This window comes from Hylobates moloch, unplaced genomic scaffold, assembly GCF_009828535.3.
Source record: "Hylobates moloch isolate HMO894 unplaced genomic scaffold, HMol_V3 SCAFFOLD_9, whole genome shotgun sequence".
Taxonomy (NCBI): Eukaryota; Metazoa; Chordata; class Mammalia; order Primates; family Hylobatidae; genus Hylobates; species Hylobates moloch.
Genome location: NW_026652284.1, coordinates 84,315,120 through 84,342,761, shown reverse-complemented (window position 1 = coordinate 84,342,761; position 27,642 = coordinate 84,315,120). Strand labels below are relative to the sequence as shown.

Here is a 27,642-nt window from a genome sequence, read left to right as displayed (position 1 = left end):
ATATTCCAACACGTTCTTTCAAAATAATGCAATTGTTTTTATGGTGTAAACAGTAACTCTGCTTTATTACTGATTATTCTTTGGGTTGCACAACACTTTTGCATCTGCTTCCGGGCTCTCCACATAATGCTTGAGTGACATGTAGACACTTCAGGAAAACACATGTTCATCGTGAGACTAGAACAATACCCTTTGCCTATTTATGAGGAGGTTCAAGCAGTGGTTTTCAAACTCTTTTTTTTTTTTTTTTTTAGCAGATCACTTTTTTTCCAAACAAAATTTGATATAGAATCAATACACAGTAATCAAATAATATCAGAATGATGCTGGCTAAAGAGAGTAAGAAGCCTAGATCCCTATCCATTTGGCCTCATTTTTACCTGTCATAGCAGTCTCTCAGGTACCTCTACAAAACACAGGAGTCCATCATCTCTAAAGTCCCTTCTAATCTCTAACATAATTCTTTAATCCCCCTGTGGAACTTAATATAATACTTCAGCTATTCCTTTTTTTGTAATCTCTTGCAATTCCAGCTTCAACTAAGGATTAAAATATTTATTTAGTAAACCAAGTTTTTTACAGTCTCAGAATTTAACTCCTCTATTTCCTCATTTTTCACATTCAATTGATTTACAAGCCTTGCTTGTTCTGATGCCTAAATAACTCAGATTTCCCTCCTTTACCTTTTCTCCTGCCACTACCTTCAATCAGGTTTACTATGTCTATTGAAACAACCTTCTCTTAGGTCTTCCTACCTTCAGACCCCAGTCTTCCCCTGACTAAATCCAATCTTCATCCTGTCTACAGAAGTTTATTTGCATATTATGCTTTCTGATCACATAGGTACCTTACTAAAAATCCTTCACTAGTTCCTGATATCAAAACACGAGTATAAATTCCCTAAAAGTTCTAAACTACTTTCAATATTCATCTTCTATCACTTTCCATTCCCCATACCACTATCTCTTATCTAGGTACAACAGACTACCTAAGATTCTCTAAATTATCATGTGTTTTCCTGACTCCAAGACTTTGTTCATGTTCATCATTCTGTCAAGAATGCCCACCATTCTCCCTCTGTCTCCAATGCTTCACTTTTCACAATCTTATTCAATCTTTAAAGCCCAACTTCTCTGTGATGCCTTTTCCAGTTCACCCAATCAAGTAATTTTCTCTCCAATCTGTTCCAATATTATTATCCTTCTGACACACAGTCTTCAACATTTTAAAATTATTTGATATACAATAATTTGTCTGGCTAGACCAGGATAATGTCTGTTTTAAATCTGTGCACAATGGCTGACCCACTCAAATATATTTTGGATTGCACTAAAAAGTAAAATCGGCCGGGCGCGGTGGCTCACGCTTGTAATCCCAGCACTTTGGGAGGCCGAGGCGGACGGATCACGAGGTCAGGAGATTGAGACCACGGTGAAACTCCGTCTCTACTAAAAATACAAAAAATTAGCCGGGCGTGGTGGCGGGCGCCTGTAGTCCCAGCTACTCGGAGAGGCTGAGGCAGGAGAATGGCGTGAACCCGGGAGGTGGAGCTTGCAGTGAGCCGAGATCGCGCCACTGTACTCCAGCCTGGGCGACAGAGCGAGACTCCGTCTCAAAAAAAAAAAAAAAAAAAGTAAAATCATAATTATACTGTTTTCATGATGAACCTTCTCTCAAAAAAGAGCAGTGGTTCATATAATTATAGAAACATTCTAGAAATGTAAACAGAAGATTATGAGCCTATGTAAGAAAATATTTAAAAAACTATTCATAGCTTTATGAAGAAGAGAAATAATACCCAACAGTTGTGATGCTGGGCTTTACTGCTTTAAAAGGAATAGGTTTTCTCCAAAATTACTTAAGAATAACAGAAAATATGTAAACTTCAAGGCTTGTTAAAATTTATAAATTTATAAAATATATATATAAAATCATCCAATTTCTAATAGTTTTCCTTGAAGAGTCTTATAATTAACTTTGTCCTTACAAAGCCAAAACAGCTATTAAGCAAGAATCAGCTTTATCAAGCATCAATTTATTTTATTTCTCTTTTCTGTCTCTAGTCATGTTAGTTCTTAACCTTATCTGGTCATGACCCTCCTTGAGATTCTGTTGAAGACTATAAAAACTCATGCATGAACATTATACAAAATTTACCATTGTGTTTTAGTAAGCCCTCTAAAATCTACCTAAGGTCCATAGCCATACTCAAGGTCCTTTGCTGTATCCACTTGGTACAACCTTAAAACATATTACACTTCTCCACTGAACCATGCTTACTTTTTATCCAAAATTAATGGACATTATAAAATTTGAGCAATAAGTATGCATAGTGTCTTAAATATGCATAATACTAAACAAAGTAAGTTATGTTAAAACTGCTGTTAGTCCAATCTGAGCAGTAAATCACTGTATAAGAAAAAAATATAAAAACAATACATTTACTAAATTTTAAAAAGCAAAAACAAAATAAAGAAGTCATAGATTCTAAGGCTCATGATAAAAAATTACTATTCAAAGTATTAAACTAGATTACTAACCCAATTTCTAGACACTTTGATTCTTAAGCAATATAACCTTTAAAGACAACACAAAATTATATTTATAATGAATTGTCCTTCCACTATATTAAATTAGCTGAATGTCCCCTTTAGGAATCACTTTAGTCCATACAAAAAAGAACTGCAAAAATGGGAGATAAAATATTCCATTCTTAAGTAAAACTATAGCTTCCAACAACTCTTACTTAATACAAAAATATTTCTTATTTTTATTTATTCTTTTTTTTTTTTTTTTTGAGACAGGGTCTTGCTCTGTCACCCTGGCTGGACTGCAGTGGTGCGATCTCAGCTCACCACAGCCTTGGCTTCCCTAGGCTTATGTAATCCTCCCACCTCAGCCTCCCGAGTAGCTGGGATAAAAAAAAAAGGTGCACACCACCACACCTGGGCTAATTTTATTTATTTTTTATTTTTTTGTGTGTGTTTGTGGAGATAGGGTCTCACCATATGGCCTAGACTGGTTGAGAACTCCTGGGCTCAAGTGATGTGCCTGCCTAAACCTCCCAAATTTCTGGCATTACAGGCATAAGCCACTGTGCCTGACATGTGTCTTTAATATTGTTAATGCTTTCCTTATGTTGTAGTCCCTACATTCTACTCAGTATGATTTAACTGTCTTAAAATGTTTCTGAAATACAGCAAATAAAATAAGTAAAATAAAATGTTATATTATTTTTGTAAAGTGAATTTTCTTTTTTCATTTACTTCATAATTTTAAACTATCAGAGATATGTTTCCTTCATAGTTGATAACTGAAAGGAAAAAAGAGACTATTCTTTTTGACGGAATAGTTATGAGTTACACTTTCTGGTAGCTGACTTCCTGACAAGGAATAGATAAATAGCACGAGTGTGTAAGGTATGCCAGTGGTCCATATAATAGGGCATTTTCCTTTTTAGAATATATATTTATTAATTGAATGTATAGGAGAAAAAAGTTTATAAAGTAATTTATCTTTTGCCAACATTAATTGTATTCTTATGATGCTAAAAGTATACTCCATGGAAATAAATGCATCTAAATGAATTTTGGCCTCCAGGATAGACATAAAAATGCATACTGTGGAGTACTTCTGACATGTTACAGAAATATTATCTAATACTCTATACTTATTCTAATAGTAAACTAACTCAAGTAAGCAAAAAGCTCTTAAAATAATTTTTTTTTTTTTTTTTGAGACAGTCTTACTCTGTCACGCAGGCTGGAGTGCAGTGGCACGATCTTGCCTCACTGCAACCTCTGCCACTCGGGTTCAAGCGATTCTCCTGCTTCAGCCTCCTGAGTAGCTGGGATTACAGGCACCTGCCACCACACCCGGCTAATTTTTGTATTGATTTCTAATACTAAGGCCACATAGTCTGCCTCAGGAAAAATTATGTTCCTAGTTGTAGTAGTTACCAGGACTTATCGGAAAAACAATGGTATAAAAAGCAGCGGAATGGAAGTAGAAGATGAAGGATATGCTTAATAATTCCTTGTTTTATCTGAGTCCTTGCATCCAGGTTTCTAAATTACTTGTAAAGAATCTATTTACTTTGCAAAGCAGAATAGGATTTTGACTGATAATACAGTGAGATATGCAGAGAAACAAAGACCTAATAAAAATTTAATGTGTAAATTATTTCTATATTACCTATAGAAAGGATATAAATACTATATCTTCTCCTTACACTATCCAAGTTTAACCAAGTACTATTAATGAATGTCAAATAGCATCGTTTCTCACTCAATATAGTCTATCCTTGCTCTTGGTCTTGCCTGAATAAACATGCCCATTTTTCAAGGTCCAATTCATGCCCTACATTCATTCTGTACAAAACTTAAAAAAAAACAAAAACAAAAACAAAAAAAAACAAAAAACTACATGGGCCAGGCGCGGTGGCTCATGTCTGTAATCCCAGCACTTTGGGAGACCCAGGAAGGTGGATCACCTGAGGTCAGGAGTTCGAGATCAGGCTGGCCAACATGGCGAAACCCTGTCTCTACTAAAAATACAAAAAAAAAAATTAGCTGGAGATGGTGGCAGATGCCTGTAATCCCAGCTACTTGGGAGGCTGAGGCAGGAGAATCACTTGAACTGGGAGGCAGAGGTTGCAATGAGCCGAGAAAACGCCATTGAACTCCAGCCTGGGCGACCCAGTGAGACACTGTCTCAAAAAACAAACAAACAAACAAAAGGACAACAACACTAAGTGAACTGGCTGATTTCTCTCTCTCTCTTTTTTTCTTGTTTACTAAGCATATTAAATATAAATTATTTGCAAGTGAATATATCCTTTTCAAATGGTAAGGTTAAGGTACGTATTTTCAGTACCTACTATACAATTGGAGGCAGTGTCATTTAATCTACACAGCTCAATAAAGTTGATATGAGTCATTTAATCTACACAACTCGGTAAAGTTGATACTGACATTCTAATTTTACAGATAAGAAAATCAAGTGTCAAAGAGGTTAATTTTCCCAAAGACACAGGTAGCAAGAGGTTAAATCCTGCATTCAAAATCAAGGCCATTTGGTTTCAAATCCTGTGAAAAATATTCAATAAAATATTACATTCAATAAAATACTATTCTAGTCCAGTGCATCAATTCTTACTGACAAGAAAGGTTATTTATTGTACCTCTCAAAAGACCTAAATTACTATTATTATCTCAAAAGAAATTCTCTCTTAGGCTTTTTAATCAACATTATTATTGATTAAAATGCTATTCATGAAAATTTGCTGTAAGAGTTCTAAAGTATTCTTATCTTCTAAAAATCATAATGCACCCATATGCATTTTATTGCCAAAACTCTTAGAATATTAAGATAAAAGAGAAATTAAGAACTTGTTGCTCAATGTGACAGACCATATATATAATATTGAACTTTTTAATTTTTCATTCCTCATGTTAATAAATAATTACACAGATAATCAAATAATATTAGAAATGGTTTTATATTCCTATTTAAATAAAATTCTATTTTATTTATTTGAAAAAAGGATTTAAGGCAGCTCACAATTAAGAGAAATTGTGATCTGGCATTGACGGTGCTCTAAAAGAGAAATAAAAACCACATGGATCAATTTTCTTGAAAACTTCAGAAAATAATTATATGAACATTTTTGCTAAACTAAAAGATTTATAAATTTTTTAAATAAAAAATAAAAATAAAATTATGTTTCAGTTGCAGACATAAATTGGAACAGACATAAAAATGTACGTTGTAGGATATCTCTGACATGATAATTACCTAATATGATCATATTAACTAATACCAAGGATTAATCATCTAGGCTTTAATAGGAAGCTTTGTTGCCATTAAACCTAGGGTCATTTGCCTTTAAATATTTATAAAGTATTATGCATTTGACATGATAGCAATCATTTTTATTTGTAAGTATAATTCTAGATGTTAATTTTATTTTTCTGCAAGATTTAGACAGCATTTATTTGTCTTAAAGAAAACAAAGTCCATTTTTCATTCAAATAAAACTTTACATAAAATGGAAGAAAGTTTAAATTCATTTCAGAATTTTCTCTCTCATCATTTCCATTAACAAACCTTCAAGGAACAAGAATTTTATGTCTTGGTATATAAATAATTTCCAGAAATGATGAAGCTCATTAAAATGCTATATTAGGCAGCTAAAATACCTCTTCATTCATCCTAATACGACTCCTTTCAACTCCTAATCATGTCAACATAGTTACCCTTCTTTCTATTACAGTATTGCACTTGATAAGCATCAACTTCTATAGGTAGCATGTCTGTAATTACCCCTAAAGACACAGATTACTATGAAAAAGTTAAGCAAATTAAAAGAAAATAAAATACTACATTAGCTTTCATTTATCACTAAAAGCAATATTAATTTAATAACTTCTTACATATAATTTCTTCCTAGATCTCAGGCACAAAAGCCAATACTTGTTAGACACTATTGCAGACTACGATATCCCCTCTTTACTTCTGGAGAAGTATGCGAAATCACAGTGAAATTAAGCATGAATTAAGTATAATCTTAATTTAGACAAAAAAATTAAGTGTATAAATGTAAACAGTAATTTCTCATATCAGCTTATTTAAAAGCCCCCAAATGTTCTTCCTAAAATTGGTTTAGGATGCATACAACGGGACTTCTGAGTTCCGTCGTTATTTTATCACATCCTTTGAATAGTTTGGGAAATATAAGGGCATTTACTTCATGTATAACCAAAGCATGAATTAGAGAGTTTATCAATTTGCTTAAGTTAAAAATATTAATAGTAGTTAATGTAAGCATTGTAACATACCATGTTACATCCAAGTTTGTCACACTTAATGGAGCAAATTCAGAGAGCTCTTCCAAATACAGCAATCAATCTTTAAGATGCTTAAAAGGTTTACTGAAAGCCATGAGGAAAAACCTCTTCATGAATCATAAAATGTTTCCTAAACAAATCAGACTCTGTCTCAATACTTCTATATGTGAAAAGTCACACCAATTTCTCTGATGAATGTAAAAGACTTTAAAATCTTTTGTCTCATGAAAGTATTTATATATATAATAATTGTTTATGACAAGGAAAAATAATAAAACATCTTGGTTTCACTATAATTAACATTATAATCACTTATACAGATTCACTAACTTAACTGGTTTGATTAAACCAAAAACAAAATGGCAAGAGAAAGATAATTTTGTTTTTTTCTTACCAGAGAAAAGGTTGTTTGTATTTATTTACTTTTAATAGTGTAGCAGTCATAAGAAATAATGTAAGCATTGTAACAGAAAAACATTGTTTTAGAAACTAAGAAAAAGGAATATGTGAAAACATTTTATGGTAACCCCTTCCTGAAAGCAGTGATTATATTAATAATAAGGTCTAATAGTATTTAATCATATTTACCTGTCTCTATCTGGAGAGTAATGGTCATCCATGACACGATGTCTATCCATTCGGCTAATTGTATTATAATGTCCGGTAGTAGTGCGTGTCCCTCGAAGCCCCTGTTCCACATTCCGACTAAAACAACAAGATCTATTAAATATCTTAGTAAACCATTTGAAACACTAAGAAATGAGGTTTATTTTAAAGCACAGTAGAAAAAGACAAAGCCACTATATGGTGAAGTCCAAATTTTGTTTTAACTAATTGCATCTCTGGCTAAAGGTATAAGTTTCAGTGGAAGGTTGACAGTTAAGTAAGATTACTGCTACAAGAGATGCAGCATAAGGAGCTCAAAGTAAACTAATAACAGTGGCGATATGATAAGGACTATCATATATCCTTATATATAACCATCATATGGATGACTACCAGGTCTCTAGTACTGATACTCAATAATATACTCAAGAGAAGAAAATTTGTATGGAGAAAATATGTTCAGTGTTAGACACATTTGTATACATGACCTATAGGACTGCAGATAGAGATGTCTCATAGGTGATTGGACATGAGTTTGGAGCTTAGGGGAACAAGTCAAAATTTGCACACTTTGCGCCATCTCCCTTGATACCACTCTAGTCCAAACTCCATCTTTGTGAATATACCGTAAAATAGCTTCCTAGGCTGGGCATGGTGGCTCATGCTTGTAATCCCAGCACTTTGGGAGGCTGAGGTGGGCAGACCACATGAGGTCGGGAGTTCAAGACCAGCCTGACCAACATGGAGAAACCCTGTCTCTACTAAAAAATAAAAAATCAGCAAGGCATGGTGGTGCATGCCTCTAATCCCAGATACTCGAGTGGCCAAAGCAGAAGAATCGCTTGAACCCGGGAAGTGGAGGTTGCGGTGAGCAGAGATCCCACCATTGCACTTTAGCCTGGGCAACAAGAGCGAAACTCCATCTCAAAAAAAAAAAAAAAGCTACCTAAGTAATCTCTTGCTTCAACTCTTACCTCATCCGTGATGACACGCAACAGCCCTTTAAAACACAATTAAGACATGGCATGTCATAGTGTAGGATGAAAGATAGGAGTCCAGTTTTTAATTTATTCCATTGGTGAGCTAATTTTCCAATCCTATCTGACCCACCCTTTCCATATTAATTGTGGTGCCACTTTATCATCATATGTCAAGTTCACATATAAATATCGTTGTAAATGTATATATATTATTATTTTACTATCGATTCCCTTCAATATGTCTATCTTGCTGCTGTTATTCAAGTTCCATCCTAGTTTTAATTATTTTTGCCTGCTGGCAAATTTTTCTCTTCTTTTTTCAAAATGGATTTATTGGTATGTCTTTATCCTTCCACATAATGCCTAGAACAAGTTTGTAAAATTGCACAAAAAATTTTGATTGTTATGGCATTAGATTTATAAATTAATTTATGGAAAATTGATATCTTTATTATAGGAAGTAATTCTACCCATGCATAGGGCATATCTCTCATTAATTCCTTACCCAAAGTTTTACCTCTTACTTAAAAAGATCCTGTGAATTTTTAGTATGTGAATTGTTAGATACTTTGGGTTACTTTTGAGAATAGTACTTACTACATTTTACTGTATTTTCCAATTAGTAATTACTCATCTTATAAGTTGATCTATGGACAGCTATTTGACAGAACTCCTACATTAGTTTTAATATTTTGGTTATATGGGGTTTTCTGTGGAGATAATCCTGTCATTAACAAATAATGATGGTTTTCATCTCTTCTCTTCCAATCCTGAAACCTCTTATTTCCTTTTCTTAACATTTTTCAGGACCTGAAGTACTATTTTAAACAGTGACAATATTAATGAACATCCGTCTCTTATTTCTGCTATTAATGCAAATTTCTCTAAAGTTTTTCCATTAAGTATAATGCTTGCTTTATTAAGCCTTTACAAAGTGTAGGTGGTTCTCTTCTAGTTTAGTATCTTATAGGAATATAAGCTGAACAATAAAATTCATTTTCTGACTCTAATAAGATTTATTTCCCCATTAGTCCATTAATATGATGAATTACCATAACAATTTTTCTGGTGTCTCACCGCCATGATTTAAATTCATGGTTAGATTTACTTAAAGTAAGATTTTTTACATACATTTGTAACTAAAATGGGCTTCTTAAGCTGGGCACAGAGGCACATAGTCCCGGTATCTGAGCCTAGAGGATTGCTTGAGCCCAGGAGTTCAAGTCTAGCCTGGGCAACATAGTGAGACTTTGTCCTTGAAAAAAAAAAAGAAAAAGGAATACATATATATTTTATTATACTCTAAGAATTAGAACTAAGGTTATGTTAGTTCCAGAAAAAGAATTAGGCAACTTTTCTTTTTTATCTGTTTTTAGAGCCAGTTGTATAGAACAGATATTAGTTCTCAAAAACTTGGTTAAAACTTACCCATAATATCTTTTTAGTCTGGAATTCTCTTTATGGGTGGATGGGGGCAAGAGAGTAGTTTGTCTCTGAGTACCATTTCAACCTGTTTGCTGGTTGTTAATTTTTTTTTTTTTTGTATTTTTTTTTTTTTGAGACGGAGTTTCACTATTCTTGCCCAGGTTGGAGTGCAATGGCAGGATCTCGGCTCACTGCAACCTCCACCTCCCGGGTACGAGCGATTCTCCTCCATCAGCCTCCTGGGTAGCTGGGATTACAGGTGCCTGTCACCACGCCTGGCTAATTGTTTTGTATTTTTAGTAGAGATGGGGTTTCACCAGGTTGGCCAGGCTGGTCATGAACACTAGTTGTTATTTTAACTTTCATTTCTTCTTGTGCCAATTTTAATATTTTATATCTATTTCAGAAATTTAACCATTTCGCCTAGATTAACAAATTTAATAACATAATTTCATAATGATTGCTATCTTTAAAGTCTTTTTCTTATCTGTAGTTGTTTCCCTTTTTCAATGTTTTATTTAGTTATACCTCTCATTTTTCATGTACAATCCTTTTATTGTATTGGTGTCACCAATCTTTTCAAATAACTAACTTTTGGGTTAACATACATTCTTATCTTTCACTTCTTTTTCTTACTGTCTGTGCCTCATTTTGTCTCAGTTTCACTGATTTTTCCCTAATCTTTATTAATTCCATCCTTCATATTTCTTCAGGACTTTCTCCATTGTTCTGTACTGTTTCCTAAATGCAGTGTTTATTTAGTTCTCTATTTGCATTAAAAAATTTTTCGTCAAGTAAACATTGCACATATTTATGGTATACATGATGTTTTGATAAGTGTATACATTGCAGAATGGCTAAATCAAGCTATTTAACATTTGCATTACCTCAAATATTTATTCTTTTGTGTGAGAACACTTTAAATCTACTCTCTCAGAAATTTTCAAGTATATATTAACTATAGTTGCCATTATATACAATAGATCTCTTGAACTTATTCCTTTTGTGTAAGTGAAATTTTAAGTCTTTTGACCTATATCTCCCCAATCCTCTCACCCCACCAGGCTCTTTTCTCTGTTTCAGAGACTGCAACTTTTTAGATTCTACATATAAGTTAGATCATGTGGTATTTATTTTCTATACCTGGCTTATTTCACCTAACATAATGACCTCTAGGTTCAACTATGTTGTCAGAAATGACAGAATTTTCTTCTTTTTGGAGTTGAATAGTATTTCATTGTGTATATTTACATTTTTATTACCTGTACATCTGTTGATGACAGTTTCATTCCATATCAATTCTGTTGTGGATAATGTTGCAATGATCATGGGAGTGCAGATATCTTTTTTAATTTTAATTTTTTAACTTTGTGAGTACATAGTAGGTGTATGTATTTATGGAGTACAGGAGATACATTGATAAGGGCACAAAATACTTAATAATCCCAACATAGAAAATGGGAAATCCATCCCTTCAAGCATTCATCTTTTGTGTTCCACAGAATCCAATTATACTTTTTTTTTTTTTTTTTTTTGAGGCAGAGTCTTGCTTTGTTGCCCAGGCTGGAGTGCAGTGGCACAATCCTGGCTCACTGCAACATCCGCCTCCCGGATTCAAGTGATTTTCCTGACTCAGCCTTCCAAGTAGCTGGGACTACAGGCGCACACCACCATGCTCGGCTAATTTTTGTATTTTTAGTAGAGACGGGGTTTCACCATATTGGCCAGGCTGGTCTCGAACTCCTGACCTCATTATCCATCCGCCTTGGCCTCCCGAAGTGCTGGGATTACAGGTGTAAGCCACCGTGCCTGGCCCCAATTATACTCTTTTAGTTATTTTAAAATGCACAATTAAATTACTTTGACTATAGTCACCCTGTTGTGCTATCAAATACTAGGTTCTATTTATTATTTCCATTCTTTGTACCCGTTAACCATTTGCCACATCCCCTTCATCCCCTGCGACCCATCCCAGCCTCTGGTAATCATCCTACTAGTCTCCATCTCCATATGTTAAATTGTTTTGATTTTTATATCCCACAAACAAGTGACAACATGCAATGTTTGTGTTTCTGTGCCTGGCTTATTTCACTTGACATAACGACCTCCAGTTCCATCCATGTTGTTACAAATGACAGGATCTCATTTCTTTCTGGCTGAATAGTACTCCATCATGCATAAATACATTTTCTGTATCCATTATGGACATGTAGGTTGCTTCCAAATCTTGGCTATTGTGAACAGTACTGCAACAAACATGACAGGGCAAATATGTTTTTGATATACTGATTTCCCTTCCTTTGGGTATATACCAACCAGTGGGATGGTGGATCATATGGTAGCTCTATTTTTAGTTTTTTGAGGAACCTCCAAACTGTTCTCCATAGTGGTTGTACTAATTTACATTCCAACCAATAGTGTACAAGTGTTCCCTTTTCTTCACATATTCACCAGCATTTGTTATTGTTTTAGGATATAAGCCATTTTGACTGGAGTGAGATAACATGTCATTGTAGTTTTGATTTGCATTTCTCTGATGATCAATGATGTTGAGAATCTTCTGATATGCCTGGTTGCTATTTGTATCTTCTTTTGAGAAATCTCTATTAAAATCTTTTACCCATTTTTTAACTGGCTTATTGGATTTTTTTCCTATACAGTTGTTTGAGTTCCTGATACATTCTGGCTATTAATCCCTTCTCAGATGGATAGTTTCTTTGCAAATATTTCCTCCCATTCTGTGGGTTGTGTCTTCATTATTTCCTTTGCTGTGCAGAAGCTTTTTAACTTGATATCCCTTTTGTCTACTTTTTTTTTTCCTTTTTTTTTCTGAGATGGAGTCTCGCTCTGTTGCTCAGGCTGGAGTGCAGTGGCGCGATCTGGGCTCACTGCAAGCTCTGCCTCCCAGGTTCATGCCATTCTCCTGCTTCAGCCTCCAGAGTAGCTGGGACTACAGGCGCCCGCCACCACACCTGCTATTTTTTTGTGTGTTTTTAGTAGAGACAGGGTTTCACCATGTTAGCCAGGATGGTCTCGATCTCCTGACCTCGTGATCTGCCCACCTCGGCCTCCCAAAGTGCTGGGATTACAGGTGTGAGCCACCGTGCCCTTTTGCCTACTTTTGCTTTGTTTGCCTGTGTGTGGAGTATTACTCAAGAAATTGTTGCCAAGATGAATGTCCCAGAGGGTTTCTTGAATGTTTTCTTGTAGTAGTTTCATAGTTTGAGGTATTAGACTTAGGTCTTTAATCCGTTTTGACTTTTGTATATGGCAAGAGATAGGGGTCAAATTTCATTATTATTCATATAGATATCCAGTGTTCCCAGCACAATTTATTGAAGAGATTTCCTTTCTCCAATGTATGCTTTTGGCACCTTTGTCAAAAATGAGTTCACTGTAGGTGTATGGATTTGTTTCTGGGTTCTCTGTTGTGTTCCATTGGTCTACATGTCTATTTTTATGGCAGTATCATGCTATTTCAGTTACTATAGCTCTGTAGTATAATTTGAAGAAAGGTAACGTGATTCCTTCAGTTTTGTTCTTTTTGCTCAGAATAGCTTTGGCTATTTTAGAATTATTTCTTCAATTTCTGTGAAGACTGTCATTGGTATTCCAATGGGATTGCACTGAATCTGTAGATTGCTTTGGGTGGTATAGAAAGTTTAACATCATTGATTGTATCAATCCATGAACATGGAATATCTTTCTATTTTTGTGTGTGCCATCTTCAATTTCCTGCACCAATGTTTTATAGTTTTCATTGTAGAGATCTTTCATTTCTTTGGTTAAGTCAATTTCTAGGTATTTAATTTTATTTGTGATTGTTATAAATGGAATTACTTTCTTGATTTCTTTTTCGGATTGTTCACTGCTGCCATGTAGAAATGCTACTGATTTTTTATGTTGATCATGTATCCTTTAAACTTTACTGAATTTATCAGTTCTAATAGTTTTTGGTGGAGTCTTTAGGTTTTTCCAAATATAAGATCATGTCATCTGCAAGCAAGGATAACTTGACTTCTAACTTTCCAATTTAGATGCCCTTTATTTATTTCTCTTGGCTGATTGCACTAGCTAGGACTTCCAGTACTATGTTGAATAAGAGTGGTGAAACTGGGCATCCTTGCCGTGTTCCAAATCTTAGAGGAAAGGCTTTCAGTTTTTCTGCATTCAGTATGATACTAGCTGTGAGTCTGTTGTACATGGCTTTTATCATGTTGAGGTATGTTCCTTGCATCCCCAGTTTTTTAAGGGTTTTTATCTTGAAGGGATATTGAATTTTATCAAATGCTTTTTCAGAAACAATTAAAATAATCATATGGTTTTAGTACTTCATTCTGACGATATGATATATCACATTAATTGGTTTGTATATGTTGAATCATCATTGCATCCCAGGGATAAATTTTACTTGGTCTCGATGAACAACCCTTTTAAAGTATTGTTGAATTTGGTTTGCTAGTATTTTGGGGGGGGGATTTCTGCATCAATATTCATTAGAGATATTGGTCTGTAGTTTTTTTTTTTTTTTTTGGTGTGTCTTTGTCTGCTTTTGGTATCAAAGTAATAATGGCCTTGTAGAATGAGTTTGGAAGTATTCTCTCCTTCTTCATTTTTTGAAATAGTTTGAGTAGAGTTGGTATTGGTTCTTCTTTAAATGTTTGTTAGAATTTAGCATTGAAGCCATTGGGTTCAGGCTTTTCTTTACTGGGAGACTGTTCATTATGGCTTTGATCTTGTTATTTGTTATTGATCTGTTAAGCTATTGGATTTCTTCGTGGCTCAATCTAGTAAGTGTCTAGGAGTTTATGCATTTCCTCTATATCTTCCAATTTATTGGCAGACAGTTGCTCACAGCAGCCACTAATTATCCTTTGAATTTCTGTGGTATCAGTTGTAATGTGTCCTTATTCATCCCTGATTTTGTTGAGTCTTCTCTCTTTTTTCCTCTGTTAGTCTGGCTAAAGGTTTGTCAACTTTATCTTTAAAAAAAACAAACCTGTTTCATTGATCTTTTGTACTGTTTTCTATCTATCTTAAAGCCAGTAACTCTTAGATTTGCTCTTTTGAGTCTATTTTTTAGATCTTGTAGGTATGCTTCACTGTTTTTTATTTGTTTTTCTTTTGTTTGCTCTTTGCATTTTCAAAAGTCCTCTTGAAGGTCACTAATTCTTCTGCTTGATCTATTCTGCTCTTAAGTGACATTGATGCATTCTTCAGTATTTCAATTGCATTTTTCAACACTAGAATATCCGCTTGATTATTTTTAATTATTTCAATCTCGTTGTTAAGTTTATCATAAAATTTGGAATTCCATCTCTGTGTTATATAGAATTTCATTGAGTTTCCTCAAAACAGCAATTTTGAATTTTCTATCTGAAAGGTCACATCTGTTTCTCAAGTATTGGTCCCTGGTGCCTTATTTAGTTCATTTGGTGAAGTCTTGTTTTCCTGGATGATCCTAACGCTTATAGATGGTCTTTGGTGTCTTGGCATTGAAGGGTTAGGTATTTATTGCAGTCTTGGCTTGTTGTGCCACCCTTCTTGGGAAGGTTTTCCAGGTATTCAAAGGGACTTGAGCCCCAAGCCCAATAATGCTGTGTTTTTTGCAGACTCATAGAGATACCGCCTTGGTGGTCTTTGATAAGATCCAGAATAATTCTCTGGATCACCAGAGACTCTTATTCTTTTCCCTTTCTCCCAGACAAATGGAGTCTCTTTCTGTCTCTCTGCTGAGCTGCCTGGAACCGGGGTTGTGGTGATGCAAGCACCCCTGTGGATACCACCGCTGGTTCTGCACAGGGTCAGACCTGAAGCCAGAACAGCATTGGGTCTTGCCCAAGGCCAACTGTAACCACTACTTGGCTACTATCACCTATGTTCACTCAAGGTCCTAGGACTCTACAATCAGTAGGTGGCAAAGCCATCCAGGTTTGGATCCTTCTCTTTGGGGTGGTAAGTTCCCCCAGGCCCTGATCAGATCCACAGGTGCTATCTGGGAGCTAGGGATTGGAGTCAAACACCTTAGAAATTTGCCTGATGTTCTATTCTACTGTGGCTAAGGTGGCACTCAAACCACAATATAAAGTCCTTCCTGCTCTTCCCTCCCCTTTCCACAGGCAGAAGAGCCTCTCCCTGTGGGATCTACCACCACTGGTCCACAGTGGGGTTCTGTCAGGCCACTGCAATGTTCACTGAAAGCCCAGGTTTCTTCTGTCAGTTTGTGGTAAATGCTGCCAGGCCTGTGACTCACCTTTCAGGGCAATAGGCTCCTCTCTGGCCCAGGGCAGGTACGGAAATGCTAAGCTTGTACTAAGCTTGTACTCAAGGACTCCATGAGCCTGCTTTTTGCTCTAACCCACTGTGGCTGAGCTGACATCTAAGGTGCAAGACAAAGTCACCTTAGCTTTCTCTCTGTTTTTCTCAAACAGAAGCAGTCTTTCATCACAGCCACCACAGGTGGGAATGTGCTGAGTCACCCGTGAAGCCTGCACATCTCAGAGCCCAATGCCCACAGCATAGTTGCTGGGTATCACTGCTGGTTATTCAGCGCCCAGGGGGTCTTTATTCAGCAGGTGATTAATTCTGCAGGACTGGGTCCTTCCCTTCAAGGTAGCAACTTCCTTTTAGCCCATGTTTGTCTAGAAATGTGCCAGAGCTAGGGCCTAGAATGGGGGCTTCTTGACTCTGCCTAGTTCACTCTCCTACTGTGGCTGAGCTGGTAATGCAAGATGCAAGACAAAGCCCTCTTTACTCTTTGCTCTCCTCCTTTAAACAGAAGGAAGGAGACACTTTAATTGCTATAAGTTGCACTGCCTGGGGTTGGAGGAGGAGTGGTACTAGCACTCCTTTAGCCATGCCAGCTGGTATCTCCTTAGGTCATGTGCCACCCTAGTCCTCTGGCTCTGAGCCCAGCCCAGCACTAGGTGTTGCCTAGGAGTTGTAGTCCTTATGTCCTTTCCAGTTTACCTAGGACTCCAGAGCACTTTGTCCCACTGTGGCATGGCTTGCTAAGAAACTTAAGTTCTGACTGATTGAATGGGTGATTCCTCTCTGGCTAAATCTGGTCCAAATGCTCTCTCCATATCCAGGCACTGGCTGAGCCCAGCAAAGCTTTGCTCTCTGCCATGACAGGGCAACACTGAGTTCAATGTAAAGTTCCCCAGTCACTGCGCTCTTCCTCTCCCAAATGCACAGACTCTCCATGTTGAACAACTGTTGCTGGGGGTTAGGAGAAGGATGGCATTGGTGATTAAAGACTGTCTCTCCAACGCTCCTCAATGTCACTTCCAATCATATGAAGTTAAAACCAGGTACTGTGTTTGCTCACCTGATTTTTGGGTCCTGTGATAGTGTTTTTCAGTGTGCAGATAGCTGGTAAAGTTTGGTATTCCGGTGAAGATATGAATGGTGTAGGTATTCCAACATCTTGCTTTGTCCCCTCACAGGTATCTTTTTGACATACTGATTTCATATCCTTTGATACTCAGTAGTGGAACTGCTGAATCATATGGTAGTTCCATTTTAAGTTTTTGGAGGTACCTCCATACTGTTTTCATTAAATAATGACTGTATCAGTTTACATTGCAACCAATAGTGTACCAGGGTTCCCTTTTCTCCACGTCCTTGCCATCTCATATTATTTTTTGCCTTTTGATAAGAGTCATTCTAACAGTTGTGAGGTAATATCCTATTTCATCATTTTGAAGCATTCCTATTTTTTGATAAATACCCTTTAAGGTAAAAATTTCCTAAATACTGCTTGTGTCCCCCAAATGCTTGCATCATTTTCATTGTCATTCAATCCTAATATTTCCTAATATCTCAATTATTTCACTTATAATTGAAAGTTATTTCACAGTATTTTAGATAAGTTCCAGGAATTTAAAAATTACCTTTTTAAAATTGCTTTATAAGTTTATTGAATAATATTCAGAGACAATGATTTATGTGGAATTTATTGAGGTTTACTGTTTAACAAGCTTTTGTTACCAGTTATTTTTTGTAAAGTTATGTTTTGTTAAAAATAATTTGTATTCTTTGCTTTAATGTTATGTAATTTTATACTGAGATACACAAAAAGATATATATATATATACAAAACATAGCATATTTGAGTCGCACAATAAATTTGACATTATTTAAATTTTCTAAGCCATTGATAATTTTTTGGGGGGGTCTGATTGTTGATTTCTGTTAGGGATATGTTAAAATCTCCAACTACAATTGTTTCTGTCTTTCTTTCTATAACCCTGTCAGTTGTTGCTTCCTATCTTTAGAAGCTCTTTATACGTTAAGGAACAAATTTGTCCATGATCATCATACCCAGGTATTTTTATTAGTTTTTATAATGCCTTAGGGCAAATTTGAAAAAGTACTGCTTCTTTACAAAAATGGCCTTATGAGCATACAATTGAGCAAAATTCTAGCTGCAGTTTGACCCTTTCTTGGCCCTTGGTCCAGTCTTTGTGCAAAGTACAGACTGTCTAATTCAAAGTGGTAGTAGTGGTTATATATTTTAAATTTAGTAATTTTTTCTAGAACATATATTTCTTTGTCCTTTATGACACTTTTGACATTGCATTCATTTTTTTTTCTTCCGATTGAACTTGGGATCTTATTTTCATTTTAGTTGTTCTCTATGTTCTTTTAAGGACATTGCTTATGAGTGATATATTAGTAGATCTTATTTTAGGAACGATAAGTTACTTGTATTTTAAAAATGTTACTTCTCTCTATAATTTATCAATGATGCCTTTTTTAAGCTACCATTTTTGCCCTAGATTGTCTAGTTGCACACTTCTGTTTCATCATGGAATAAACATTTTATGTTTGAGCTCCTGTTATGATGGGCTTTCTATCATATGAAACAGAATCTGATCTAAAACGTATTCCTATCTTCTATTGGACTGTTCAAATGTTCTTTCCCTGATAAAAGTAAAGTGTGGTATAATGTGAAATACATTTGGTCTTTGTCTTGAGTCCCTAAAACCACTGGAATTTCTTAAGTGATAGAGTGTCTTTTGTTACTGATCCCCTCTGATAACTTCTGAGTTTATGCTAATGATTACTAAGGGTGGGTCCCCTGGGTATCCTCATGATAGGACCAGTCTACAGAGATACAGAGCGACCAAGTGATTACAGGGCTGGAACTTTCAGCCCCACCTACTGACCTACAGAAAGAGGGTTGAGGGCTGGAGATTAAACTCTATAAAACTTTTGAACAAGATTTGATGAGCTTCCAGGTTGCCCAAATCTCATCCTATGCATTTCTTCATCTGCATTTTTAAAAATATCTTTTATAACAAACTGGTAAACATGATTAAAGTGTTTAACTGAGTTCTGGGAGCTGTCCAAGCAAACTATCAAACTAAGGAGAGGGGCTATGGAAATTCCAGTTTATAACTGGATAGGTCACAATCTGGGACTTGCAATTGGCATCTGAAGTAGGGGACAGCCTTGTGGGACTGAGCCTTTAACCCTTTAACATGTGAAATCTGATACAATTTCCAGATTATAGTGTCAGAATTGAACTGAATTACAGGATACTCAGGTGCTTTCTGCTGGCAAGTCACTTGTTGTGGGAAAAAATCCCCACAAAGCTCTTCACAGAGGTGTTTTGTGTTGAGTAGAGTGTACAAAGAACAAAAACATTTTGGTTTTTCCTCTTACATAGGCATTCTTTTATTTTCCTAGAGGAGGGAAGGGTTCAATTTATTAAAGTTACAAATTTAAAACTAGTTCTCAAACTTTAAATTTCAGATTACACATTATTCTATTGATAAGTGTATCACATTTAAGTACTTTTAAAAAATGTTTAATAATTTTGGTCCCATTTATAAACTTTGTTAATTCAACATCTTCAAACATTTTAAACCATGTTTGTCAACTTAATACGTCAGACATTGTTTAATTTCTGCAATTGTCTAAATTACATAAAACTTATTTTAGTGGCTTATATCCTTCAAACATAATAAATCTAAAGCTCTCTTAGACATTCCAATATTCTGTGTAAAATTAAGACTCAATTAAAATTCTAAGTCAAATACTCAATCATTTATTTAAAATAGGATGTATAAGTGTGTCATTCTAACTGGTCAAAATTTCTTAAACATTCCAAGTATGTACAATGTAAATTATGCACATATTTCTTGTTAGCTTCAACTATTATTTCCGTGATTCTTATTCCATTAAGCTTGTCTGTACTTAACCAGGTTGATCAGAGATTTTCAGTAAGCTTAAGACCTGTAGCTGCAGATTTTCTGAGCCATCCCTCCCACTGCACATGCTTTTAAAAATTATTATTCTTGCCTGTAATCCCAGCACTTTGGGAGGCCAAGGCGGGCAGATCACCAGGTCAGGAGATCAAGACCATCCTGGCCAACATGGTGAAACCCCGTCTCTACTGAAATACAAAAAATTAGCCAGGCAAGGTGGTGTGCGCTTGTAATCCCAGCTACTCGGGAGGCTGAGGCAGGGGAATCGCTTGAACCCGGGAGGCAGAGGTTGCAGTGAGCCAAGATTGCACCACTGCACTCCAGCCTGGCAACAGAGCAGGACTCTGTCTCAAAAAAAAAAAAAAAAAAAGAAAAAAAATTATTATTCTGTTATTTGTTACTAGTTTTAAACACCCGTCAGATTTTCATTTTTCCTATATATTAAATTACCGATTATCTATACCATTCATGAGTATAATTAGTTGGTTCTACCTAGATATACTCATACCAATATGTGATTGAAAACTCGTTCTTCTGAATTATTTTGAACTCTTATAATAAAATAACATATAGGTTGTCTAAATTTACAAAATAAGTCATGTTTCATTTTACTGTCGTTATATAGGTTATTGTATAGCATCTTGTTTTTCCTTGAATAGCATTTTGTTTTTCCTTAAATAAACAAAACCATCTTGTTTTTCCTTAAATTCTTTTTCCACAAGAATCTCTTATCTTTAGAGATTATTAACAATACATGATAAATAGGTCTGCAATGCCATTGTGGTGATTAACATTACGTGTCAACTTGAATGGAATGAAGGATGCCTAGGCTGGTAAAGTATTGTTTCTAGGTGTGTCTGTAAGGTGTTGCCAGAGGAGACTGACATTTGAATACGTGGACTAGGAGAGGAAGACTCACCCAATCCACCATCCAGTCGGCTGCCAACACAGCTAGAACAAAGCAGGTGAAGAAGGTGGGATAACCTTGCTTGCTAAGTTTTCTGGCTTCTTTCTTTTTCCTGTGCTGGATGATTCCTTTCACTCTTCCTGCCCTTGGACACCCAACACTAGGTTCTTTGGCCTTTGGACTCTGGAACTTGCACCAGTGGCTTGCTGGTGGCTCTCAGGCCTCTGACCACAGACTGAAGGCTGTCCTGTCAGCTTCCCTCGTTTTAAACCTTTCAAAATGGACTCACGCTCGGACTAAGCCACTACTGGCTTCTCCCTTCCCCAGCTTGCAGAAGTCCTATGGTAGGACTTTGACTTATAATCACATGAGCCAATTCTCCCTAATAAACTCCCTTTCGTATATACATATATCCTATTAGTTTTGTCCCTCTGGAGAACACTGACTAATACAGCCACCCTACAAATAAAATAAGTAGTCTATCTTACCTTTGTGGAGGAGGGACACTGGGTGACCATGATCTAGTTCTTCCTATAACATCTACTCGATGAGGAGACCCTGATGGTGAACAATGGTTTGATGACATTACTTGTTCTGGCACTGATAATGTTGAGCTTTGAAGATCTCGACCATCATGTCGATAATCTAAAGGTAGAAAATTAATAAATATTATAGTTATGTATATACTAAGTCCTTCGTGTCTTTTGTACTTTACCCAAAAACAAAATGTTGGTGAAATTTAAAGACTTCTAACATATTAAATATAAAGTACAGTGAATAAACCATAATATTAAGACAAAATATTTTATGGATACATAAATTAAAAAGGAATGACAGATATTCAAATATTTAGATAGCTACTATATCCAAGGCATTGTGCTGCGTAAAGCTTTTATATAAACTTAGAGTAAAATTTTACATACAGTTAATTATCTCCAACAAAAGACTCAAATTTATTCTAAAAATATTTTCATCTCTTCAATGACCTAGAAAAGCTTCAAATAATTCTTAACAATTATTATTTAAAATTATTAAGCTCATAAAAAACTCCTAAACATTAACATAATTTTTTTAAGTGATAAAAAGTTTTAGAAAACACCCTGAATACCATTTATAGTACATGTGTAAATGGCTTTTGCTTTTTTTTTTTTAATGAGATGGGGGTCTCACTATGTTGCTTAGACTAGTCTCAAATGACCCTCCCACCTCAGTCTCCCAAGTAGCTGGGACTACAGGCCCGTGCCACTGCACCTGGCTACCATTTTTCTTACAGTATATGACAGGGCTGAGATACAGTAGAATTCTGAGAATAAAAATACGACAAACCAGAGGAGAGTAACAGCCCAATGATCTGATACATTTATAAAAAGTATATTCGAAGAGATACTATCTAAAAGAGTAGCAGAAAGCAACTGGCATGTGGAGAGATGGAAGGAAAGTAGAAGGACTTCTAAGTTGGTAGGAAAACAACAGTTCAATGTGGGGCAGGAGTATGGAAATGAGCAGGAAAAGTACGTTTGACTCAAGTTGTAGATATCTAAAATATCATGAGGTTGGTAATGGAAAGAGCTTGAAAATTTCTGAGCAGGAAGTAATATTATCACCACCACCATTATCTTCATCATACTCTTTGTGGCAATTAGTAATTGACCTTTTATTATGTGCTAGGAACTCTGCTATGCACTTTAAAAAAGTGTTCCATTACAACATTTGTTTCAGAAATAACTCAGAAAAACAACTGTTCATATGTGATATTTCCTATCACGATAATATTTTACAATATTATCTCACATTAGATTCCCTAGAAACAAGGATTCACTTGCACATGAATAAGTGAAGTAGTGTCCTCAGGAAAAAGGAGAAGAGCAGAATAGGGCAAGAAAAAAGGGAAGAAACTAAGCAATGATGTATTCTCAGTCTGATCCACCTGTATGCTCTGAAACATGAACAACTATCCAGGGTTGGTCTGACTTTGAGGTAAGAGGTCTGGATTTTTGTACTCCTGTGTTAGCCATTCACTGGCTAAAGACTGCCAGTGGAGAGTCAGCAAGGTGTTTAACCTTATGGATGAGGTGGTTTCCATTTGACCAGGCAATTCTCCAGAGAGAGTGGGACAGCTGTGAGTTGTTAACAACCAACACTCCCCATAACTGAGGATGAGTAAACCAGCTGGTAAAGGGGATATGGATGGAACATCAACAGTGTCCACAACTTCCAAATAATTGCAGTTGAATGTAAAGTTCACTAACACAGCGGGATGCAGCAAACCAGAGAAATACAGAACTGCACACAATGCTCATTCATCCCAAGAATCTCATGTTCCTCCTCTTGGCTCTTTGGTCACAAACTCTGTCTTAGATATATGTACTGAGTGGGTCTTTACTGATGTTTGTGGATAGTCCCCTTGAGTTCATCACTTTGCAGACTTATCCTTCTTTCCATCTAGATATACTCCTTTCATCTAGATACCTTCATTTTATTTTAGACTCATATAGTAAATATTTTTATTGCTTAAAATTTAACATGACTTTTTAATTGTGTTATTTTATTTTTTAACTCTTCAGTTTTCCAAGCTGCATGGGTTTTGAACGGTCTTTCCTAACCTTTCTTTCCCAGAAGCCCTGCTGTTTTTAGTCCATGATTATGCACAGCACAAGGTTTTCTCAGGAACACATATATTATGTAATAGAAAACAACTCTGCCAAGAAGGTATTACCTCCATTTTCTTTTGAGAAAACAGAGGTAAAAAAAATCTAAATTAAGTGTCAATACCAGGGTTGAGACTTAAAAGAAGATATTTCTGACTCCAGTGCTCTCACTGTGTCCCAATAGTACATTCTGCTCTGATGATGGAAGTAATGCTTTAGGAAGATGAAGCTGATAGCAGTATACAATTCATACTGAAGGTTAGAGAGATTTCAGCAAGAAGATTAGTTGTTCTTATAAAACTTAGAACGGTATTGTCCAATAGAACTCTAAAATGATGGAATGTTCTATTAGTGCTGTCCAATTTGGTAGCCACTAGACACACATGACTATTGAGCATTTGAAATCTGGATGGTATTAATGAGAGTCTAAATTTTAAACATGTTTATTTTAAATTCATTTAAATAACCACATACAGCTAGTGGCTATATATACTATATATTTAGTAAAATAGAACAAGAAAAAGGAAAATCGAAATGCCAGAAGAGGAGGGCATTTTGAAATTTTATATAGGGTGGTTAGACTAGATAACACAAATTGAGAAGGTGGTATTTCAGAAAGAATTGAATGAGATGTTTTTCCAAGCTGATAAACACAGAGAGAAGGGTTCTAAGACAAGTGAAAAGGACCCAAGGTAGCAGTGCGTCTCACATGTTCACAGAACAGCAAGGAGGATAGGGTGCTTAGAGTGGAGCAAGTAATGAAGAACAGATATTGGAGACATTTGGAGGGAAGGGGGAAGATTATGTAGAGGCTTGTAGATTACTGCAAACATTTTGGCATTTAATTTGAGTGATTTTAACCCATTAGCGGGTTTTAAGAAGAAATTGTGCAGGATTTAACTTTTGCTTAAGGCTAGACAAGGTAGTAAGTCATATAGGCAATAACAGCAGCTTGAACTAGGATAATAACGGAGATTATGGAAGTGGATATATTTTGAAGGAATAGCAATAAAGACAATTTTGTGAAAGATTTGAAGGACATGAGAGAAAGAGAAGAGACAAGAACAAATCTAAAATTCTGACTTAAGTAAAATAATGAAGCTATCCAATGACATGGTTTGGTGGAAAAGATCAAAAGTTTAGTTTTGGACATGTTAAGCTGGAGATACCTACTACATTTCCAAGTGAAGATGTCAGGTGGGCAGTAAACTATAAGAATTTAAAGAAAAAGTAAGTAGAATTGACTGGAGATATACATTTGGGAATTTTAGCATATAGATAACTATTTAAAGGCATGGGACTTTGAACAGATGAAAAAGCAAAAAAAGAGCAAAAATTAATGCACCTTAACTTTTTTAAAATTAGCCTATTAGGAAGTCAGAGTAAACTACTGGCCGGCTGTGGTGGCTCATGCCTGTAATCCCAGCACTTTGGGAGGCCAAGGTGGGAAGATCACTTGAGGTCAGGAGTTCAAGACCAGACTGGCCAAATGGTAAAACCCCATCTCTACTAAAAATACGAAAATTAGCTGGGAATGTTGTCATGTGCCTGTAATGTCAGCTACTCGGAAAGCTGAGGCAGACACATCGCTTGAACCCGGGAGGTGGAGGTTGCAGTGAGCTGAGATCACACCACTACACTCCAGCCTGGATGACAGAGCAAGACTCTGTCTCAAAAAGAAGAAAAAAAAACTACACTACTAAGATAAGAGTAAGAAAAGCTTATTGAGGTTGACTAGTTTGGAGAAGGGGAAATGAGGGTAGTTTCAGTTGCGTAGGTCAAATATTAAATACGTGGAAAAGAATCTTGAGAAAGATGTTAGGGCTGTTGCTAAACATTTGAAAGTCATTTATAAAGAGATCATCATTGTAACCCAAGGAAAGATTACATATATAGATAGAAAAGAAGTCTGATTATTGAGTTTAAGAGATACTACTGAGAAAAGAAGTTAATTCAAGAACTCAAATGATGCAGTCACATGGAGATTAAAAATAAATAAACAAACATCTCTCTAAAATTAAGACATAATTAAATCCTCAACATTTTCAATGGGAAAAAACATTATTTACATTTTGTGTATGGTTTCAGGTCACAGTAGAAAATAATTCTAAAATTGTCCATGACTAGGTTTGATATTTTATCTATATATAGTCTATTTATTCAAGTTGTGAAGTGCATCAATAGGTTAAAAGGAATGGTTTATAACCATTCCCATTCCTTTTGCTCAGTATACTATGGGAGGGGGGGGAAACTCCATACCTAGAATTGCTTACTTGAGAAAAATTTCCATACCAAAGTTTCAACTTACTTTAAAGAACACTGACAATGCAAATATCAAAGTTACCTCTGACTTAAAGACTTGGTATCAGAATAAGCCAAATAAAGAGCACATGGAGGAACTTCTAGATTCTGTTTCTGCTTGTAAGGAGCTTGTAATGTTTTCACTGTCCTAATAACAAATAAAAAGCTGAACAGACTGAAAAAGCAACAAATTATCTTGGATCTGTAAAAGAGGGATGACACAGGGCAAACAACTGCCCCAAGATTGAAGAGACAGGCGAAAACAGGGAGTCATAGCTTATGGAGAAGATACTTATGAGGGGAAAGCAGTGTGGGAACCAGTGCCAGAGTAGGAAAACTTGACCTTCAAATGACAAATTGCTAGAGGATCAGTTAAGAACAAGTCTGAGAGTTAGAAACTCCACAGGAACCCAGTCATTGAGGTCTCTTACAACACTGTGAGACTTACCTCCAGGAGCTCCACCAGGTTTCCACAGTAAATATTGAAGAAAAATCTCCTCATGCTTCCAAGAGGGAGAAGGAAACAGGAACCATTTTGAAATACTCCAGAATGCTCTACTTTTCTTAACAGGACTTTCCCTCAGGAGAAACTAATTAACCAAAGCCTAACCAACCTGGGAGAAGGGAAATACCCAAATCTAGTCCACTCTAGCTTTCCACACAGGAGAAAGGAAACAATTCCAGCCCACTCTAACCATCTTGTTCCACCTAAGGGAGGAGGGAAAAAATGAGAACCACTTGTAATTTTCACAATCCAGAGGCTCACTAACACTGAGACCTAATCATAGCAATATAGAATGTTTCCCTTCCCCCATCTTACCAGCACATTACTAAAGGCCTATTTACAGCAATTTCTTTTAACCAGCACATCATATCTGCCTATCAATAAAAATATTATCAAGAAAAAACAATTACAGGCTGAGGATGATGGCTCACACCTGTAATCTCAGCATTTTGGGAGGCCAAGGCAGGTGGATTACTTGAGGCCAGGAGTTGAAAACCTGTCTGGGAAACATGGAGAAAACCTGTCTCTACTAAAAAATACAAAAATTAACTGGACATGATGGTGCACACCTATGGTCCCAGCTAGTAAGGAGGCTGAAGCTGGGGGACTCACTTGAGCCTGGGAGGCAGAGGTTGCAGTGAGTTGGGATCGTGCCACTGCCCTCCATCCTGGGCGACTGAGTGAGCCCCTGTCTAAAAAAAAGAAAGAAAAAAATTTCATACCAAAAGGCAAAAAACACAATTTGGATAAAAAGAGCAAGTGTCAGAATCAGATATAGCAGGAATGCTGGATTTGTAAGACTGAGAATTTAAAACCACTATGATTAATATACGAAGGGCTCTAATAAATAAAGTGGACAGCCTGCAGGAATAGATGAGCAATGTAAGCAGAAAGACAGAAATCCTAAGAAAGAGCTAAAAAGAAATGCCAGAGATAAAAGAAACACCTGTAATAGAAATGAAGAATGCCTTTGATGGGCTTATTAGTAGACTGAACACAGTTGAGAAAAGAATCTCTGAACTTCAGGATATGTCAATAAAAACTTCAAAAACTGAAAAGCAAAGAGAACAAGGACTGAAAAAATAACAGAAAAGAACATCCAAGAATTGTGGGACAACTACACAAGGTATAACATATTTGTAATGAGAATACCAGAAAGAGAAGAGAGAAAGAAACAGAAGAAAGATTTGAAAGAATAATGACTG

At 35.9% G+C, this 27,642-nt stretch overlaps 1 protein-coding gene across 50 annotated transcripts in view; it reads right to left on the bottom strand.

The window, feature by feature from the left end:
* Window positions 1-27,642, bottom strand: part of RIMS2 (regulating synaptic membrane exocytosis 2) — a 748,462-nt gene that overhangs the window by 260,675 nt on the left and 460,145 nt on the right. For 28 of the 50 annotated variants that reach the window (XM_058443852.1, XM_058443857.1, XM_058443868.1 and 25 more), the window contains 2 exons: window positions 21,472-21,628; window positions 7,437-7,553 (listed from right to left, as the gene is read on the bottom strand). In XM_058443852.1, the coding sequence (XP_058299835.1) occupies window positions 7,437-7,553; window positions 21,472-21,628 (274 nt within the window). Of the gene's footprint in view, window positions 1-7,436; window positions 7,569-21,471; window positions 21,629-27,642 lie in introns of all 50 variants that reach the window. The other 22 variants (XM_058443878.1, XM_058443874.1, XM_058443866.1 and 19 more) reach the window with 1 other exon arrangement.